At 40.2% G+C, this 22,081-nt stretch overlaps 1 protein-coding gene across 1 annotated transcript in view; it reads left to right on the forward strand.

Annotated features, from left to right (window-relative positions):
• The first annotated feature begins 365 nt into the window (after positions 1-365).
• The window catches only part of MBD2 (methyl-CpG binding domain protein 2), a 76,921-nt gene continuing 55,205 nt past the window's right edge, over positions 366-22,081 (forward strand). Inside the window, exons 1-2 of the mRNA XM_082853163.1 lie at positions 366-902; positions 15,765-15,924. Coding sequence (XP_082709289.1) covers positions 367-902; positions 15,765-15,924 — 696 coding nt within the window. The 5' untranslated portion in view covers position 366. The remainder of the gene's footprint in view (positions 903-15,764; positions 15,925-22,081) is intronic.

Here is a 22,081-nt window from a genome sequence, read left to right on the forward strand (position 1 = left end):
TGAGAGAGGTTAACCCAGTTTAAAACAAATAAACCGCAGTCCTGACATTTCTCTACAAGTGACTCTGGGCCCAAACCGCCCGCCTCGTGGGGGTGGGGGCCGGAAGGGCGCGGCCGGGGGCGGAGCGGGTGCGGCTGGGGGGCGTGTCCTCGAGGAGGCGGAGACAAGATGGCCGCCCTGACCGCTTGGAGGACCTAAGAGGCGGTGGCTGGGGCCACGCCCCGGGCGGGAGGGCCTCTCTGTGCGCGCCCGCTCTATGATGCTTGCGCGCGTCCCCCGCGCGCCGCTCTGCGGGCGGGGCGGGTCTCCGGGATTCCAAGGGCTCGGTTACGGAAGAAGCGCAGCGCCGGCTGGGGAGGGGGCTGGATGCGCGCGCACCCGGGGGGAGGCCGCTGCTGCCCGGAGCAGGAGGAGGGGGAGAGTGCGGCGGGCGGCAGCGGCGCTGGCGGCGACTCCGCCATAGAGCAGGGGGGCCAGGGCTGCGCGCTCGCCCCGTCCCCGGTGAGCGGCGTGCGCAGGGAAGGCGCTCGGGGCGGCGGCCGTGGCCGGGGGCGGTGGAAGCAGGCGGGCCGGGGCGGCGGCGTCTGTGGCCGTGGCCGGGGCAGGGGCCGTGGCCGGGGACGGGGCCGGGGCCGGGGCCGGGGCCGCGGCCGTCCCCAGAGTGGCGGCAGCGGCCTTGGCGGCGACGGCGGCGGCTGCGGCGGCAGCGGTGGCGGCGGCGCCCCCCGGCGGGAGCCGGTCCCTTTCCCGTCGGGGAGCGCGGGACCGGGGCCCAGGGGACCCCGGGCCACGGAGAGCGGGAAGAGGATGGATTGCCCGGCCCTCCCCCCCGGATGGAAGAAGGAGGAAGTGATCCGAAAATCTGGGCTCAGTGCCGGCAAGAGCGATGTCTACTACTTCAGGTACCGCCTTGGGGGCGGGGAGGGGGCGGCAGGGTCAGGCCGGGGTCAAGGGTCGAGAGCTGACCTGGGTAGGGGATGTCAAGAGGAGAGCAGGGGCCAGAGGGGAGTGGCAGAGACAGACTGGCCTTGTAGTAGAAGGTGCCCGAGCCCTTGGGTGAGAGTTGACCCCAGTGCAGTGACAGTCACAGTGTCTGAATGGTGAGAGCCCATAGGAGGGCCTCTTATGGGTAAAGTGTTGGGGAAAATGGTTTGTGGAAAGAAGGGTTACTCTGGCAGGGATGATTATTCCTCTGAAGGGTTAAAAGAAGGTGTAATTCATCGAAACTATAAAACCAGTCACTGTTGGCTCCTGTCCCAGATTCATCATCACAAGAGTGTTTAATCATGCACATGTGGAAGAAAGGTATCTGCAGTAACAAGGTTTCAGTTGCTTTGTGGGATCCACGAAAGTTTCTTATGAAGTAGCCACTTAGAATGCCTGTAGTTTCTTGGTGTTGCAGAATTTACTCCCTTTTGAAACCAAACACTGTAATACGTTGTTAGACTCCTAGACCAAAATTTGTCCTCCGGGCATATTTGATAATGTCTGGGGACATTTTTGGTTGTCACACCTTGGAAGGGGGTGCTACTGGCATCTAGCGGGTAGAGGCCAGAGATGCTGCTGAACATTCTACGATGCACAGGACAGCCCTCACAGCAAAGGATTATCTGGCCCCAGGTGTCACAAGTGCTGGATTGAGAAAACTTGGTCTGAATGATAACAGGTTTTCAGCTTGATGGTGAATCCTGTAATCATGCTGTCCGACCCAGTAAGCTCAGGGAAATGTCTTTGGCTGTTGATACCAATGGAATTTTCTTAACAACAAATTTACTAACTTTTCTTATAAACAGTCCCATTTCTCAGAGAGTATAAATATAAACATGTTATACTCAGTGGCTTGGAGGGCCATGTTTGTGGGCTAATTTAATCATTTTCAGGGACGATATATGGGTGTTGGAGTAGATGTCGTCTGCCATTTAGCCATTGGAGTATTGTAGGAAGGATTTCCTTTTTTCCATACATTACTCCTGGGTAAAAGTACACACACACACACACACACACACACACACACACACACAATACAATGTTTATGAATTGAAAATACTGTTGGGGTTCCCTGGTGGCGCAGTGGTTGAGAGTCCGCCTGCCACTGCAGGGGACACGGGTTCGTGCCCCGGTCTGGGAAGATCCCACATGCCGCGGAGCTGCTGGACCTGTGAGCCATGGCCTCTGAGCCTGCGTGTCCAGAGCCTGTGCTCCGCAACAGCAGAGGCCACAACAGTGAGAGGCCCACACACCGCAAAAAAAGAAAGGAAAAGAAAGGAAATACTCTTAAATAGATTTAAGAGGTTAAAAAGATACGTGTATATAAGTATGTACATATATACATATACACAAGAATGTGATCACTACTGGTATAACATGTAAATATGAACATATTCCTGATAGTTGCTCAAATATATAGAAGAGTAGTTTCGGTGAAGTTATTTCACCTATTGAAGTAAAAAAAAAAAAATGAAAGTGGTGTTGCACTAGAACTTATTTTGTCACTTAATCCGAGACCACTCATTTTGAAATCTTAAATGATAATTAGAAAACTTACTTTAAACATACAAAGGTGATAATCTTGTTTTGTATTTCCCCATCATTACATATTAAATTTGTTTCAGTAATACTAAGAAAGTTATTGTGGAACAAATGGTTACTCTCAAGTTCACTTGTTTCATTTAGTGCTTTTCACAATTGTTCATTTTTGCATATTCTTTTGTTAACAGCTCCTTCTGTTTTCTTTTTAAGCAAGTAGTATGCATAACCTTTATGTGAACTCTGTATTATGTCTTTTAGCCAGTTATACGTGACAAGAACATTCTGTGTCTGGGATTGAACTCCTTGAGGAATAAGTGACTAGTCTATTCTCAGTAGAGCATCTTTAACTTTGAATTTCACTCCCTGTGGCATTTCTCCTGGGATATGGTTTGTTTGGTTTTGGGATGATGTATTTGTTGGAACTTACTTTGGTTGCTGCAAAGCTTTTTTCTTGCTCTTCTTCTTTCAGTACCTGGAAAAGTTATTTTAAAAAGGCAGATTGCTGTAGCGCTCATTCTGATGTGTGGTCACCTTTTTTTTTTTTTTTTAATGTGTTGTAAATTTTCGATGTTACCTTTTTTATACAAGCCCAATAGATTATTTTATGGTAGAAAAACTGATGTAATCAATCTAAAACTTCCTTAAATTCATCCTGTGAAGAATCACAAACCAGTATAGTAATAATTACTCTCTAAAATTAAAGTCTTGGGCTTCCCTGGTGGCCCAGTGGTTAAGAGTCCGCCTGCCAGTTCACGGGACACGGGTTCGAGCCCTGGTCCAGGAAGATCCCACATGCTGTGGAGCAGCTAAGCCTGTGCGCCACAGCTACTGAGCCTGCCCTCTAGAGCCCACGAGCCACAGCTACTGAGCCCACGTGCCACAACTACTGAAGCCTGCGTGCCTAGAGCCCATGCTCCGCAACAAGAAAAGCCACTGCAATGAGAAGCCCACGCACCGGGCTTTTAATTTATAAAATTAAAGTCTTTTTTTGTTTTGTTTTGTTTTTTGTTTTTGCGGTACGCGGGCCTCTCACTGCTGTGGCCTCTCCCATTGCAGAGCACAGGCTCCGGACGCGCAGGCTCAGCGGCCATGGCTCACGGGCCCAGCCGCTCCGCGGCATGTGGGACCCTCCCGGACCGGGGCACGAACCTGCGTCCCCCACATCGGCAGGCGGACTCCCAACCACTGCGCCACCAGGGAAGCCCCTAAAGTCTTTTTAAAAATAAATTTATTTAATAAATAAATTTATAAAATTAAAGTCTTAAAAATAAATTTATTTAATAAATTTATAAAATTAAAGTCTTTTTAAAAAATTAATTAATTTATTTATTTTATTATTGGCTGCACTGGGTCTTTATTGCTGCGCGCCAGCTTTCTCTGGTTGCGGCGAGCGGGGGCTACTCTTCATTGCGGTGTGCGTGCTACTCATTGCGGTGGCTTCCCTTGTTGTGGAGCACGGGCTCTAGGCGTTCAGGCTTCAGTAGTTGTGGCACGAGGGCTCAGCAGTTGTGGCTCGCGGGCTCTAGAGTGCAGGCTCAGTATTTGTGGCGCACGGGCTTTCCATGCCGTGTGGGATCTTCCTGGACCAGGGCTCGAACCTGTGTCCCCTGAGTTGGCAGGCAGATTCTTAACCACTGAGCCACCAGGGAAGTCCCTTAAAGTCTTTTTATGAGACAGAGCAACATGATTTGCTTTTTACTTGTTTATGCCAAATGAAAAGACACATTGAACAGAGTTGTGCTACATGTGCTTAGCTCAGGGCTGGAGGGACTGTTGTCTATTGTTGTCCACCTACAAAGCTTAGTTACTGTACAAGATTGTAACATCCAGTCTTGATTTCATTCTGAGAGGTTACATTCTGAGACAGGAGGACGCATAGAGTGTGATGTGATACTTGTGATATAGTAGTTACTCTAAGTTTGACTTCTGCTTTCAGTGATGAATGCTGCAAGTCACCTACTCGTATTAGAGGTGAACACACTAGTTTTCAATCCGCAGTGTCACTACTTTGCATATTAGCATCCCTGTATACCTGCCACTCATTAAAAACCAGTAGCTCACAAAATACTAGCCATATCTGTTAATAGGTGGGTTAAGAGTCAACTCTTCTGTTGGTAATGTGAACACCTGCACACAGTTGTGTGCACATAGATTCTAATAATGCTAACTCCTGATTTAGCTTGCCCATGGGAAGATTAATCTAAACAAATCTGTGCCTGTTAATGCAGGGTGTGTCTTACACTTATTTTTTTTAAATTTTTTTAATTTTTTTGTGGTACGTGGGCCTCTCACTGTTGTGGCCTCTCCTGTTGCGGAGCACAGGCTCTGGACGCGCAGGCTCAGTGGCCATGGCTCACGGGCCCAGCCGCTTCGTGGCATGTGGGATCTTCCCGGACCGGGGCACGAACCTGTGTCCCCTGCATCGGCAGGCGGACTCTCAACCACTGCGCCACCAGGGAAGCCTTTACACTTATTAATTGGACTTAAATTAAGCTCATTGAGAAAGCCTCAGATTTTGGTAGAATTTTTTTCTTTTCTTGCTGTTTCCTGAGATTGCCAAGTTCTAATAGGAAGGTATGCCTCTGGTTGCTAGTTAAGCAATATAATTATGCCTTCTGTCAGGATTACTGATAGTACTGTGGCAGTTTGTATATGATCATCCAAAGTTTCTTTTTTAAAAGGGTGTGGTTTGATCAAGCGTTGGATCCATTGGTATAGTTTCTGAAAAAGTTCATTGCCATCATATGAGCCCATTATTTGAACAATACTTTTCTTACCGGTCTACTTGACTCCTGTCATTTCTAGTTTTTGGTTCTTACACTTGCAGATTGATATTTTTGAAATACTGTTTTCCTCTGCAGAGGAACCTTTAGTAGCTGTCTTATGCCTTTTTTAAAATCAAGTCTATGCTTAACCTTGGTGTGAGCTCTGTATCGATGTCTTGTTGGGTTCTAGACTTCTGGTTATAACTGGATTAAAGGCCTGGGAGTCATGGTAAACTGCTACAGCTGCTGCCATAAAATATCATCTGGTTGGGTATTGGAAACATAATAGTAACCATTTTTGACTCTTTTATCAAATTATGATGCATTCACACCTGATCACTTCTCTGAAAAGATAAAATGGAGCCAGAGAACAATTAAAATAATCATTAAGGAGCAGATGCATGATGAGAGACTAAAGAGATTTCATTAAGAAGAGGACTCAGAGGCAATATAATTGAGGGCTTTAAATCATGAGTGAGATGATAAAAGTAGGAGTCTCTAGGGAAAGCAGCAGGGCACAGGGGGTTAAGGTCTGGAATTGGTATTCTACCTCTGCATTTACCAGTGGTGCAGCCTCGAGCATGTCATTTACACTTCCCAGTGCTGTGGTTTCTCTGTTTGTAAAGCGGGTATGATTGTACCTGTACCTCATAGTGCTATAAGGTTTCAATTCTAGAACACCAAAATAAATATGTAGATCCCTTAAAGCTTTGGATATGTTTAAGGACTAACTAAGGAAAACAGTTCATTAAATAACTCAAGTTGTATGGACTGAACATATAAATAGGTTTAAAAAAATCTGTAGGCATATCTCATTTGTTATGAAAGGCTGGTATGGTCTTTGAGGGCATGAATTCTGAATCATTGAGGATGTCAAAGTTCAACTAGGCTCTTTCCCTCTTTTTTTTTTGGTTTAAAAATAATAGACTCTCCCTTGTAGTCTTTGTTGGAAAAAACTAGCTCAGTGGACCAAGGGTCACTGTTCTTTTTTTTAAAAAATAATTTTTATTGGAGTATAGTTGTAAGGGTCACACTACTTAATTGAAGTCTCGTTGACGTTCAGTAAACGGTCTTTCTCCATAATATTTTCTTTCTGGTCATCCCTGTGTAGTTAAACGTGGTGTCTCCTGTATTACTCTGTTGTTCATTCCCCTAGGACCGGTGGCTTTCTCACCTAGCTGTCTTCCTCCCGCCAGACACAGTGCTGAACACACAGATACTAGATAAGTGTTTGATGTATGGCATGTAAAATTTTGTAAAACAGGGATTAAATGACCTCTTAGCCTTTGCTTTATATTACCTGTGATGTTGTGCTGTACAATTATCTCCATTTTATAGGTGGGGAGTTAGGACAGGGAAGTTAAGTAATAGGCTTGAGGTTGTACTGCTAGTAGGTGCAGAGTTAGAATCCTGATGCAGGTGGTTTAACCCCACAACTCTTAGCTACCCTGCTCTGCTGCTGCCTCACATAGAGATCTCTAGTTATATTCTGAAATATTGCAACATCTCTTGCCTAGTCTACTTTATTAAGCTTGGTGTACCACTAAAATAATGTAATTATGTACTGTTATGCTTGCATCCTGAAGTTGACAAGGGGTACGTTTTAAATCCTATTTCGCAGTGAAGCTGTTGTACCAAAAGATGATCTTCCAGTTCTATGTAATATTGAAGGGGGAAGAAAATGGAAAAATTGTGGTAAATTAACATAATTAAAGCAGTTTTTCTCTGGGTAACAGAAGTGACCATTTTGTTCAGAAATATCTCTCTTTCTCTTTTTCTTGTTTATCCTAGGATTGCCCCTCTTATTTATCAGATATTCAGATAGGCAACACTTTCACTGAGGAGCAAGCTATATAGATCTTCTTCATTTTAAAAGCTTTCACTTAAATTAGAAGAAATCACATTGTAACTTGCAGGCTAAATGCAGCTTATGAGATAGTTTTATATGGTTCCTGGGAAAAGCTTTATATGTTTCTTTCAGAGTTAAGATATAGTTGAAATGTATCCTACAGACCAGTTTAAAAAAAAATCCCTTTAGTTGGAGAAAGGGAAAAAATACAATATTTATTAAATTCTTATTGCGTAATTGAAAGTTTAACTTGCTTTTAGTCTCTTTTCTTGATGATGCCTGATTAAAGCCTGAATCCAGAAATAAAAGACATAGGTGTGGTGGAAATTGTGCTCTGATAATTCTTTTCTCAACTGTACCATCACATCTTTTTGTGATGTGCTAGAGGGATTTCTGTTAGGTTGCAACATTGCCATCTGTCCTACATCCGATTTTTAGAGTTTGACATGCAAAGTCTCACCTGCCAGAACACGCATAATACCTGTAGTAGAGGAAATACATAGTTCAAAAGGAACTGATACACGTACATTCTAAAAATAATCTCCAACAGAAACTGATGTATGATTTTTTTCGAATTGCTTTTAAAATTTCATTTGTGAGATATAGAGTCACAATGTAAGTTTTCGTAATTTAACTTTAATTAGTGGAACAGAAGCAGATGATTTGTGAAGTTGATGATGACTCTTTTTGCTTTGTTTTTGTTTTACACTTTATAGTGGGACTAACAGAGATTCATAATGTTTAGCTTGTGTTTGAGATTTGTTAGCCCAGCATGATGAATTAGAAATAAGTCATCAAGGGCTTCCCTGGTGGCGCAGTGGTTGAGAGTCCACCTGCCGACACGGGTTCGTGCCCCGGTCCGGGAGGATCCCACATGCTGCAGGGCGGCTAGGCCCGTGAGCCATGGCCACTGAGCTTGCGTGCCCAGAGCCTGTGCTCCGCAACGGGAGACGCCACAACAGTGAGAGGCCCGCGTACCGCAAAAAAAAAAAAAAAAAGAAAGAAATAAGTCATCGACTCTTATTTCATGGATTTACTGTTTGACTTGATAGGTATTACTTGCAGCTCTTGTTTGTTGATCTTTTACTGTTGTTTGCCATTTCCACTAAGAAATAACTAGACAAATTGACAAATAAAGTTTTACTTAATTTTGTCAGAACTTCTAAAAACTAAAACTTCTCAAGGAAGTAGAAGTATGAAATAGGGTGAAATTTGAATAATATATGTGGATCTTATGATTTTGCCTTATCTTATTAGAGTATAAATTCAAACTCGTTTGTTTGGGAACTTGACTACATAGGCAGTGTGTAAATGCAAATGATAGTAAATATAATTTAAAATTAGATCTTAAAAATAGAACACTTAGCATTTGTCAGGAACAATTATTAGTGATTTACAAATGTGCGGAAGAAGAACATCATCCTCTTGTTGATTTCTGACTACTGTATCTTGGTATTCTTTTCCTCTTCTGTCTATACTGAAAGAATCCATAGATTAAAGCAAAAATGAATGTCCTTAGAATTCTTTTTAATGTGTATGCAGTGATGTATGCATCTCTTTAAAAAAGAAAGATCTTTCCTGGAGGCCCCTAGCAGAAGTGGGCAATATAATACAAAAGTGGATATATGAAATACACATTGCAACTTTTTATTGTTAGATGCTACAAAAGTCATAAATTTGCCATGTCATATTGCCATAGCAGTTTCTAAATGCTTTCTCTCCATTTCTGTACTTATTTGAAGACCTTGTTTGAAGTAAGTCTGTCCGTAAACTATACTTGCATAGCACTGGTTTAGAATAAAAATAGGGACTCTGAGTCAGAAGATTGGGACTTGAATCTTGCTTTACTATTTTAACTTGGACAGATTCTTAAACTTCTGTAAGCTTCCGATTTCTCAAGTGTAAATCGGGTAGGAATTCTACTTCATGGAATTTTGTGAGATTAAATGAAAATACATGTAAGGCATTCGGCGTGTAGTAGATGGTCAATAGATCAGTAAAATCTTTGTTCCTTTCTCTTCACTTAATTACCCAACATAAATAGACACATGTGCTTGTTAATTATGTGAGGATTTGCAATATTTTGTTGTATTTTGAAATGTGTTTAGGGTAGAGCTTAGGTTATACACGTTCATCAGAGGTTTAAAAAATATTTCATTTTTTCCCTGATTATAAAAATAACCCATGCTCAGTGTGGAAAATTGGGAAAATAGAGAAGAGTACATAAAGAGAAATGACAATCCTTATATAGTTCTAAAGAGAATCACTGTTAATATTTTGATACATTGTCTTCCATTCTGTTTTCTGAATATATTTGTCTGTGCACACACATATACACACACCCCAACACATATGTGTATATGTTCTTTCATAGTTCTTTTCATACTGGAGGAATCCATAGATTAAAGCAAGGATGAATGAATTTAAAATTCTTTTTAACATGTGTGCAGTGATGTATGCATTTCTTTAAAAAGGCCTTTTCCAGAGACCCCTAGCCTCTTTTTAAGAAATATAGTTTGTTTTTTGGGTGTTCTTATCTATCTATGTGTATGTTTTTTTATTATGGAAAAGTTCAAACATATGCAAAAACAAAAGTAGTTAGAAAAGTGTAATGAATTCCTCCTGTACTTGTCTACCAGTTTTAACAATTATTGACTCCTGGCCAGTCTCGTTTCATCAATATGCAGTCCCCTTCCCACCTCTCCCGTTATATTTTGAAATAATTTGCAGACATGCTTAATTTCTGACATTTCCATAGCAGTGTTCAGTCTCCAATTCAACCAAAATAACCAGTGTTTTTGCTTTTTCAGAAGGTGAGTGCTTGTGGCAGTGGGATGAGATTAGTTAGAATTCTATGTTCATTCATTTTTTATTTTTTAGTGGGTCACCCTGAATTTTTAACCATATTCGTAACCATGATATAGAGATAATAGAATTTGCTGCCAATAATATACTCTTTGCATATCATTTTTGTTAAATAAATGCTAGTTTATGGAATAAGGATGATTGGTACAGAATTTGAATTCTACTAAAGGTCTTTCATACCATTTAAAATTGTGTGGTGATTCCTTAAACATTTAAGTCGAGGGAAAAGGTGGAATGCTGTCCTATCTTATCAGTAGCCAAATTGTAAATACACTTTTTTTCTTGTTGATACTTTAAAAATAATTCTCCACCCCAGCCCCCACCCCAGCTGCTAAGGAAATTCTTTCATGCTCCAATTTACTTGCCCAAACTCTTCATATTTAAAAAAAACTAGTTTTCAGTTTTCATGGGGAAATAGCTTGCATACTTTAATGTTTATATTTTAAGAATTTTATTATAGAACATTTCAAACATATATACAAAAGTAGAATTATATAAAGAACTACCAAGTATCCGGTTCAACAGTTGACAGCCTTATTTCATCCATACCCACATCTACTACCCTGACTCAGCCTTCATTATTTTGAAGCACATTTGACGTCCTATCATTTCATTCATTAATAACTATACTTCAGTATGCTATTTGTGAAGATAAGATTTGAACTTGTAGAAGTTTTACAGCCATACGGAACTCAGTGTTTCAAACTAAAAGAGATGCCAACAGGCGGTTCATGATTATTTACATAATTCCTATTACTTTGTTCTGTTAAGGCTTTATGGAAGAGGTATAAGATGGATTAGTGTTTCTGGGCTCTTGGGGATTGCGGGTGGAGACACGCATGCTGGACCAAGTAAAATACATGGTTTGCATAGGGCTGAAGAGGGAAATCATTCAGCCTATTGATTCAGAATAGACTTGAATAAACCAATATGGCAGAAGTCACTGGGTAAGAGGAGTGGAAAATAGGGTTGAAAGGTTAAGAGAAGACTAGATGACAGAGAATCCTAAATGCAGGGCTAAAATGTTTGGCTCCCTTTTGCTAATGGGTTGAAGTCTGTTGAAGGCATTTAAACTGGCACTTTGGTAATAGTGGTGTTTGAGGAAGAGCAGTCTGGCTAGTTTAGGATGCAAAGAGGCTAGCAAATAGAAAATCAGCCTATTGTGGTGATTGAGACTTGAGGTGATAAAGATTTGATTTAGGCGGTGGCAATGGAAATGGAAAGGAAGGATGGATTCAAAGGTGATTATGAAGGAACTGGATTTCGTAATTGATCAGAGATGGGAGATAGTAAGATAAGAGTAGATAAATTCTGCCTGGGACAAACTATAGAGGAGGGCTGAGGATGTTCATTTTAGGAAAGGCCTACATTTAAAGTTTGGGAGGAAAGGGGTTAAGGGGGACTGGGAGCTGACTTTTAGATGGATTTTCCTGTGTGTATGTCATGTAGTTTTGAAAAAATTGGTATATATTTCTTCGAATTAATTGGTTTGGCAGTTTTCTGATTGTACTAAGGTACAAAAAGATAATGTTAATTTCAGATTTTTAGTCTCAGCTAAAATTTGATTTCTGGAGACAATTGTTATTGAAAGGTAGAGAAATCTTTCAATACTTAACACTCTTGTAAGTAACAAGTAAACTTTAACACTTAGAGGGATAGAAAAAATAGAAAGTTGACATTTCTTTATTCCCAAACTTTTCCAGTGCTGTAGCTTCTGGAATTTTTATTATTCCCCACAAAGCACTTCCTGATGTTGTTGGAGAGCCATACACCTTAGAACTTACCCTTGAGACATAGACCTAACCATCTGCCGTCCACGATGCTCCTTCCTGCTGATAGGCCGGTCCATCTTCTTCCACTCTGGTTGTCACCACCCCCACAGTTCATCCTGTTAGAAACTGGTTTGAAGTTATACTTGTGTTTGCTCAGACCTCTGGTCTCCTCATGATGGCTTGACTGGACATCATGATTATCCATTTTACCAAAGTAACATGAAAAAATACGTTTGCTCTACTACTCATTTTCAGAGTGCAGTTTCACATGCAAGCAGCGGTCTTCAGAGAGTTAATTTTCATATCATAGACTGGCAGGGCATATTACAGTTGTCTAGCTCCAGTAATGCCGTTTACAGATGAGTTCATAGAGTGACATAATGGGAATACTACTAAGTTAAGGTGACCGTTATTTAAGTCTTTCTGGTATCTCAATAAAGTTTTTTCTTAGATTTGAAAGTCAGATGCCAAATAAAATTTCTTTCCTTTTGATAATCTATAGTTAGAAACCTCTAAGGTAGAGTTAGGTTTAAAAAGTGCTTTAAATCAACTATACTTCAATTAAAAAAAAAGTTGCTTTAAACAGCTTAATCAAAATGAAGGCAAGCAAAGACATAGTTCAAGTGATGAAATGTTCTAATATGAACCAGAAAAATGTAACTCATGCTTTTGATTTTCATTTAATAGTTACTTTTCTTCAGGGTATTTAGTGGGGAGGACAAGTTAAAGGTGAGATCACAGGTTGGCTCAGGATAGGCAGATCTAGGGGGCAGTTGGTAGGGAAATTTTTTGTGGTTGAAAGTGAAATATTAGTATTTCATTACCAGGATTAGAAGTAATCGCTTTGGGCAGAGAAAACTGAAAGTGACTAATATCCTTCACTAGTCTACTAGAGTTTAAAAAAAAATAATTTCCCTGAGTTACAACTTGATGCTTTTAGAATAAAAGCTTAGTCACATTAAGTCCTGGTGTGTCTGAGACTGTTACCTAACAGCAGCCATCTTAGAGGGCAGACAGATGATAACTTAGTCACTTTAGTGACATACAGTTGTTTTGTTTATCTAGCACTGACTTCCTCGGCCACCACTTCCAGAGTCATTTTGCCGTTGTTCAGTGGTCCCTATGGACAGAATTTCTGCTTAACCATTCCCATGGGCCTTGCCTTTCTAATATGCTTGCCTTCATCTCCTGCAGAGGAAGGTCCCTGGTCTTAAAATCCCCTGGGGCAGCCAGGTTGGCTTTCCTTAAAGCACCAAGCACAAGCTATAGCAGTTACGGAGAAGAAAATGACTTGTAGCACGTTCTGAAGGCAACAGTGTGTATGACCAGTACTTGTAGCTGTGCATTACAGATGCTTGTATCTGTATATCAAGTAGTTTATCAGAATCTTATTTACCAGTAACTGGAATATCTGATTATAAGGACTATATGCCTATTTTAGCTTAATTAAAATTATTCATAATTATATAAGGATATAATAACAGGGTACTCTTTACCAATTTTTCATTAACTTGGGTTTTTTAGTAATACTTTTTATGTAGTATAAGATTAACCATGAAAATATTTTCCAGTTCAGTTTTTAAATTCCAGACAATGTAAGTTTTATATAAGCATAGACTTTTCTGTTCCATTGTGTCTGCAAATGAAAACCATGTTCTTAACTATTCAACTGAGAGGTTTTTTTTTTTGCTCTCAGAAGTTACTTTGTTCAGTACTAGGCTGTATACGTTATGTTTGAGGGTTTTAATAAGGGAAATCGTAATTTTTGGTTGTTTACTAATCAAGGGAATGTTTAGAATTGTAATGAAGTAGAATTGAGGGATAGTCGAATTATTTCTAAGTGGGCTTTCAGAATCACAGACAACTTCATAGATGCAGTGATATTTTAGCTGGGCTTGGAGGATTTAATAGTTTTTGTTTTGTTTTGTTTTTTTTGCGGTATGCGGGCCTCTCACTGTTGTGGCCACTCCCGTTGCGGAGCATAGGCTCCGGATGCGCAGGCTCAGCGGCCATGGCTCACGGGCCCAGCCGCTCCACGGCATGTGGGATCTTCCCGGACAGGGGCCCGAACCCGTGTCCCCTGCATCAGCAGGCGGACTCTCAACCACTGTACCACCAGGGAAGCCCAGATTTAATAGTTTTATGATAGACAGGATATTGCTTATGCTCAACCTTCCACCTGGAAAGACATGGCTGGAAGGCAAAGGTACATGGCATATTTTGGTGATGTTGAGTTTAGAACGTGAGGTGTGTTCAAGGCTGGTGGGAAAAAGTCAGGAAAAAAAAAAAAAAACCTGAACAGATGGAAGGTTTTTGATGTTCTGTTAAGGAGGCAAAACTATTTTGTCAGCATTGGGGAGTCTCTGAACATTTAGAACTTGGTATTGGATGTGTGGGCTGAGGGATGGAGCATTGAACATTGTGTTTGGCCTCCTAGCTTGAAGAGTAGTTGCTAAGTAGACAATAATGCTACAGTAGAGGGCAACACAAGAAGATCAGGTTTGGGGGTGGAAGTTTGCAGTGAGCAGAAATGATTCAAGTTTTAAACAGTATTGAGGGTTACGTGCTATTTTATTTTGTGATACTGAGCATATTTGGAAATCTGGATTAGAATGGGAGTTGAGGTTTGTTTCTACATAATTCTATATTCTTTCCTGTGCTGTGTTCTGGTTGTTGTTTGCTTCTTTCTATTCTGTTACATTCTGGTCTTAACTGGTTGTTATCTTCATCTGTAGGCTGAATTCTATACCTTGAATTGTGTTTCAGGAATAGCTATGTCATGTGATTGTGGAAAAAGAATGTTGATACGATCTTCAGTTGTGTTGAAGGCTGTGGTGGCAGAATACCATGGAATTTGTGACAGACTGGGGTGTGTTGATTTGGACTTGACCCAGAGAGAAGTTTTGCTGTTCCAGGGAAACGTAAATTGCTTGGTTTTCCAGCCTTTTCTCTTTTGTCTTCCTGTTGAATTATTTTTCTTTTATTGTAGTCAGCTGGTGCAAGGTTAAGTTCTCAATATGACATGTTGGCTTCTTTGAGAGGTATTTGAGAATTCTCACAATTCTCTTCTGGTGACATATCCCACTGCAGTTTATTCTAGCACATTTGGTTCAGAAAATTTATTAGATGAGACTTTGGGGTATTCTTCCTATAAAATTTTTCTTACATTTCAGTGCAATATGGGGAAAATTTTTTTAGGAAAGACTAGTTTAGTTTAGCCCTCTATATAATTACGGCACTTCTGTCATTTTCCAGCTTCGACAGTTTTTCTTACAGGAAATGAGTTATTCTTGATATCCTTCTCTCAGATAAAAGTTAGGCTAACAAAAGTTATGTCAGCATCATACAAACACATTTGCAAATGTTTGCCTTAGTTTTCTTTCAGTAACGTTAGGGAGCATTTAAATATTGTCAGAAATTCAACACATTTTTTTTTCTGTTGTGAATGTTATGAGTTCAAATCGGTAGCGCAAAGATTATATGGGTTCCAAGTGTTGTGTAAATGTGTTGTTAACAAGAGTTGTTGACTTTAGAACAATTTGTTTTGAAGTTCTTTGTGATTACTGTTGGCATTGTGTATGTGTAATACAGAAAAAAAGATTTCAAAAATCAGTTTGGAAAATTTGTAAGATTGAAGACGTTTGCAGTGTGCACATTGTGTTGTGCATGCTGTTTGGGTTGGGATTCTGTTAATGGTTGCTGGGTGAGTGACCAGTGGGATAATCGGTATTCACATCTGTTATGTGCTCCAGGGGTGTACCTAGTGGAGTATTATATTAGGTGACACATTATCTCTTTTTACAGGAGATAAAAAGTTCTAATTAAGTTCCTTTAAAACTTCTAATATTTCTTTGAAAAAAAATATGTAAAATCGTGATGTGATAGTAATTGGGAGCAGAAAAGAAGGCATGAAGAAAAGGGTTATGTAGTGATCTAGGGTAAATATTGTTGTCTTTTGTACAATTAATGTTATCTTTCTTCTAGTCCAAGTGGTAAGAAGTTCAGAAGCAAACCTCAGTTGGCAAGGTACCTGGGAAATACTGTTGACCTCAGCAGTTTTGACTTCAGAACTGGAAAGATGATGCCTAGTAAATTACAGAAGAACAAACAGAGACTGCGGAATGATCCTCTCAATCAAAATAAGGTTGGTTAATTTACTTATAGCAAATGAATGCTATTCCAGAAGCTCTCCCAAAAGTATCTTACATTGTACTATGTCACTGGAATTTTGGTTGCCTGAATGTCCCAGTTTTTTTTTCACCTCCCCCTCCAAAGCATTTTGACTTATATATCTGATTGATTTTCTGGTAGTTGGCTTACAGAGAGATAGCCTAAGTAAAATTGTGCACAGTTGAAAACAGCATTTCAGTATCTCTCTAGGCCAACATACATCACACTTTTGGCCCATTGGGACTATTTACAAAAGATTTCTTTGTTGATGTTAATTGTCTCCTTTATTCCCCCCCTTAAAATAGTTCCTGTTGCCCAAAAAGAGGCAAAATTTTATTGTGGCACAAGTATCCTTACCTACCACATAGTTTATACTTACCTGTTAATTTTCAGGATTAGGATTTGAGAAAGAGCAGTTTTTATTTTGACTTTTTGATGATGTTGAGGATAGTGACCTTTAGGAATAATATTCTCATTCTAATACTGTGATTGGAGATTGTTCCATTAGCTCTTATTTTTACTGAGTTGCTTAGTTGATGGTTTATTGTACAGGAATTTAAATGAGTAGCATTTGAATTCTGATGCTAATTTAATTGTATTAAAGCACCCACTATCTGTACAGAGAAAGCTCCCCACCTCCCCGCGGCCCCGAAACAACTAATCTTAGATAACCTTTTTTTTTTTTTCCAGTTTTTTTCCCTCTAAATTTCAGAGAAACACACGTATGTGTGTTGCCACCACCGTTGTCTCACACTGACCATGAAAATGGTGGAGGGAAAAGGAAGGGCTTTTCTTTCTAGGTATTTGGTCGATGTAGCCCTGTGTGCCCCTTGGGAGTGCCGCGTTCACTTGAGGAACTGGGGCGGCGTATGGAGTGGGGCGGGCATGGTTTGATGTACTGGCTCTGCCTCTTAACAGCTCATGCAGTCATGGGCAACTTTATTAACCTCTGATGGCCTCAGATTTCTCATTTGTAAAATTTAGGTAATAAAATCTTTCCTTTAGTTGTTGTGAGGAGTAAACAGGAATTTATGTGAAATTACCTAGCAAGTTCCTTTCCTGTTCCCGTTGTAGCTTCCTGGCAGGGAGCTACCTCAGTGAACAGTGTTGCCTGGTGGCCAGTGTAGGAAACTTTTCTGACCTGAGCTCTCTTCCTCCTCACCTTTTACTTTTCCTGGAGAATATGGGATCTCTGCTTCATATCCCTCTTTTTTTTCAGAATTCAGCTTAACAGTTGTCTTTTTTTTTTTTTAAACAATAGTTTGATTTCCAAAAAAATGGTGTGGAGGTGAGAATGCACTGTTTCCTCACATACTGCATTAGTTACCTGGCATGGTTTCCAAAGGGGCATCAGCAAGTACCATGTTTAGAGGCAGAGTGGGAAGGGAAGGCTGGAATTGCCTCTGTATCGCTTAACTATGGTGTTACTGTGGGTTGATGGTTCTGAAGGTGTTAAGGAGGGTATGAGGTAGTGGTAGGAGTCGGGGGGTGCTCAGGTTGGGACCTTGAGTGTGTCGAGGCGAAGCTGGGTGATTTCAGCTTAAGAAAGTCTTTATTCTGGGCTTATTTTGCTGCTTAGATGTACGGAGGAAAATCACTATTTATTTTTCTGAAACTGCCTTTTTAAAACTCTGAACAGTGCTGGATGTCTTTTGAACGGGCTTAAATATTTATGAAATGAATGGAATGCTTTCAAACTACTCTGTTGTTACCAGAATCACAGTTAAGCTGCGCTAAGTGTAATATGAAGATATACTTCCTGGTAGTTATGATTCACTAAAAACCTAAAACTAATTCGTCTCTTTAGTTTGTATGCACCTTTCCGCTCTAGCTGCGCTGGACTGCTCATCATCCTGCACCGTGGCATGTGCTTTCAAGATTCTGCTTGCTCATGTGCTGTTTCCTCTGCTTGGAGTGTGCTTCCCCCTTCCCCTCCATCTGCTGGACTGCTCCTCGTCCAAGGCCCAGCTCCACTGTCTCCGTCTCTGTGAAGCCCGCTCTGCACCCTCCAGGCAGAACCAGTCCTTCCTTCCATAATGCCTCCCTGGTGCTTGGCCGTTGTATTTGTGATCACTTGTCGGCTTCAGCTAGAGTGTGAGCTCCGTGAGGGCAGGGTCCGTGTCTTTTGTTTTGTTTTGGTATATTTAGTCCAAAGCCTAGCATACGGTAGGTACTTAATAAATGTTTGCTGAATGTTTGTGTATTATTCACCTCATTCCAGAAGTTTATAGTGGTCATAAATGTTTACTGAATAAATTAATATACCATGCATATTTTGGAAATGCCTTTTATTATCATTGTTTTCTGAAGCTCTCTGTCTGAATTTTGGGGGGCCTGATTTATTTTTGTATCTGATTTTATTTTAGTTGAGTAGACAGAAGATGGAATTTTTCCTTTTTTTTTTTTTCTTTCAAGTACGCTCTCTTTTGGAGTAACGTCAACATTAAATATCTCTATAAAGCAGAAAACATGTTTGTGGGTAATTAATAATAACTATATTAGGTATTTTTTTATAATAATACAGTATAGAGAAAATTGAGAGATTTAAAGTGATAAACAGGAATCTGAAGTAGTGTTTTGCTATGTAGTTGTGAACCTGGCTGAAGTGCTTTATTAATTGTATTATTATTTCTTAGTATTCACTGGTTTGTTTTATTTTTTGAGATTCCACATGTAAATGATAACATACAGTATTTGTCTTTCTCTGTCTGACTTATTTCATTTAGCATAATACCCTCCAGGTCCATCCATATTGTTGCAAATGGCAAAATCTCATTCTTTTTTTATGGCTGAGTAGTATTCAGGGGTGTGTGTGTGCGTGTGTGTGTATCTGTATCTTTATATATCACATCTTCTTTATCCATTCATCTGTTGATGGATGCTTAGGTTGCTTCCATATCTTGGCTATTGTAAATGCTGCTTGTGAACATTGGGGTGCATGTATCTTTTCAAATTAGTGCTTTCGTTTTCTTCGGCTGTATACCTAGGAGTGAAATTTTTTTAAAGACTCGTATCTTTAAAGAATTAGAAATGTAATGAACAAAATAAACTTTGAAACAGGCTAAATTGTTTATATTGACTGATTATAAACTGTGATTTTAATGTATCTTTTATATCAAAGGGGAATTTACTGGGTGAATATCTTCAGGTGTGTTTGGAAAAATATCTTTCGAAGATCTTTGCAAAATGGTTTTTAATTCTTTTAGGACTGGTGGGTACAATGGAGTGGACATTATCTTTCGATTGATACTTACTAAGGTTTTTGCAGTATCTATTCCCGTTTGTCTCAAACTCAGTCTTAACCTTACCCTGAAAATCTGTTCCATTATTGATCACATTGTACCTTATTGATTTTCTTGCTACTGCCTTGATTATTTCCAGCCGCTACTTCCGTCTCTTCAGCTGATAAAGCAGAATTGAAATATCGAGTATGTTACTAAAGATATTCCATTAGGTTAATGGAAAAAGACTAGAGACAGATTTGGAAGTCATCAACCTAGAGCTGATATTTGAAGTCATGAGCAGCTTTCTCAAAGCTTACTCAGAGGGAGAAGTTGTAGAGCAGCACCATCAATAGCAGTTTCTGTGATGATGGAGACGTTTTAGCCACCAGCCACATTTGGCTGCTGAGTACTTGAAATGTGGCTAGTGTGATTGAATAACTGAACTTTTAGGATTTTCTTTTGCGGTACGCGGGCCTCTCACTGCTGTGGCCTCTCCCGTTGCGGAGCACAGGCTCCGGACGCGCAGGCTCAGCGGCTATGGCTTACGGGCCCAGCTGCTCCGCAGCATGTGGGATCCTCCCGGACCGGGGCACGAACCTGTGTCCCCTGCACCGGCAGGCGGACTCTCAACCACTGCGCCACCAGGGAAGCCCTGAACTTTTAGTTTTATTTAAAGGTTAAGTAGCCATATGTGCCTAGGGCCTACCGTATTGGACTGCACAGTTCTAGAGCTATGCCTCTCAATACAACTTTTGCTTCGAAAGCTGAATATTGTCTAGGTATTTATGCAGGCTTTGCTTTTTCAAAGAGGAGATGTTTCAGTGTTTTAGAGATATGATCCTCAACATTTTATGAAGGAAGTTAATTTCTTAAAAAGATACATTTCTTTAAGAATTAGAGAACAGTCTTAAGATTGGGTAAAGAAGAGTACGGTGTTTCTCAGCACAGGATATGTTTAAGGAACTTGAGCAGCTTGGTTTTCTTGCTAGGAATTTATTTTAATGTTTCAGATGTGTAAATATTAAACTGAATTCCTTGTGTTTCTAGCTCTTAACAATACTGAAATGTTTATGAATTAAATCTACAAAACTAGTAAAATTCCAGTTCCCTAACATTAACGTGGATATATTTTACAGCTTGCTCACAATATGAATATGGTGTGGAACAAATTGTATTTTAGCCTGACTTGTCAACTCTGCTAATACCTTGGAAAGACTCAGTTCTTTCATCACATTTCACACATTGGAAACATTTGGAAATAAAGAGCATTATGTTCTCTTGAAGGAATTAATTGTATAAGTCTGCCATTATTTTCTCATGAATTACCTTGGTTTATGGTACTGTGCTATTGCGATTATAAACACAGCATTGGTTTCTGTATGGTTGTGTCCTAAGTACTTAATCAAACCATCTAGCAGGTGTTTGCTTTAATTATCTTCAACAAAATAATAACAAATTCTTGTAGAGAGCTAATGTATCTTGGGAGCAATATTGGTGCAAGTTGAGAAACTTAAGTGAGCTGGTGGTAATGGTGGAAGTCAGATTGGGTATTGGATAGGTGAATATCCAGTAGGTGTGATTTGGGAAAAGGGGAGACTTGAAGTAGGGAGAGCAGTTTGAGTTGTTTTAGTCCAGAAAAATAATGATGGCTTGAATTAATGCTGTATTAGGAGGTATGAAAAGGTGTGAGACTCAGTCAACAGAAATTAGTAGATATGAGTACCTGATGATTGTAGAGAGAGGGAATTGTTGATGCTAGCTACAATTCTGGCTTGAGTCACTTGGGACAGGGGTCAGTAGGAAGTAGGACAAGAAGAGCAGGTTTGGGGAGGGGGTTGGTGAGGAAGATTGAGTTAAAATACTTTTGTTTCTTGGACGTCTGAAAAGAAATTGTGGACCGCCAGGGTTTCCCAGGTCACACTTCGAGAACTCCTGTCATAGTGGTTTGCTAAAACATATTGAGATCGCCCAACATAGGGGCAAACAGAAAAGTATCTTGTCACACTGTAGGCAGTGAATAAATTAGTTGTGTGGGGAGTAAGAAGGAACTTCCAGAAAGGTAGTAGGAGAATGAAGAGAACGTGGTGTTATAAAAGCCTAGGAAAGATTTTTGGTTAGATGCCTTGGAGAGATCAAGGAGGATAAAGACTTTGTAGTATTCATTGGATTTTCAAATTAGAAGTCACCTTGTGACTTTGATATAACCAGCTTTTGAGGGATAGAAGGACCAGAAGTCATATTTAGAATGCCAGAAAGTTTCTGGGAAATGAGGTATTAGAAGCAAAAATGTAGCCTGCTGTTTTAAAAGTTTAAAAAAATTTTATTTGATATTATTATTTGATTAGGATTTGCACACATGGTAGAAAGGATATTCAGTGAGAAACATCTCTCTCCTCTTTCAGTCTCTCAAGCTCAGCCTCTTCCCTAGAGGAAACTGTTGTTAACCAGTTGGGTTTTTTTTGGTATGTCCTTTCAGAGCTTCTGTGCATTTACAAACATGTACGCGTATGTGCATTTCTTCATCTCCCCATAAAATGGTTAGACTACTCTTGTGAAGCTTGAATGAGAGGTAGAGGAAAGAGGACAATATTCAGAAGAGAATGCACCATCAAGGAACATTATTATTATTATTATTTTTCCTGTAAAAGTTGAAAGAGGCCAACTTGGCAGGAACCAGTAGAGTTAGGGAGGTGTCTAATCTGAGAGTCCACGTTTCAGGATGCTCTTCAGGAACCTTTGTAATGTGTGTAATACTTTCTGTTATGAATTTTTAAAAATTAATTTATTTTTGACTGCGTTGGGTCTTTGTTGCTGCATGCATGTGGGCTTTCTCTAGTTGCAGTGAGTGGGGACTGCTCTTCGTTGCGGTGCACAGGCTTCTCACTGCGGTGGCTTCTCTTGTTGCAG

Source organism: Leucopleurus acutus (assembly GCF_964270905.1).
Source record: "Leucopleurus acutus genome assembly, chromosome: 13".
Taxonomy (NCBI): domain Eukaryota; kingdom Metazoa; phylum Chordata; class Mammalia; order Artiodactyla; family Delphinidae; genus Leucopleurus; species Leucopleurus acutus.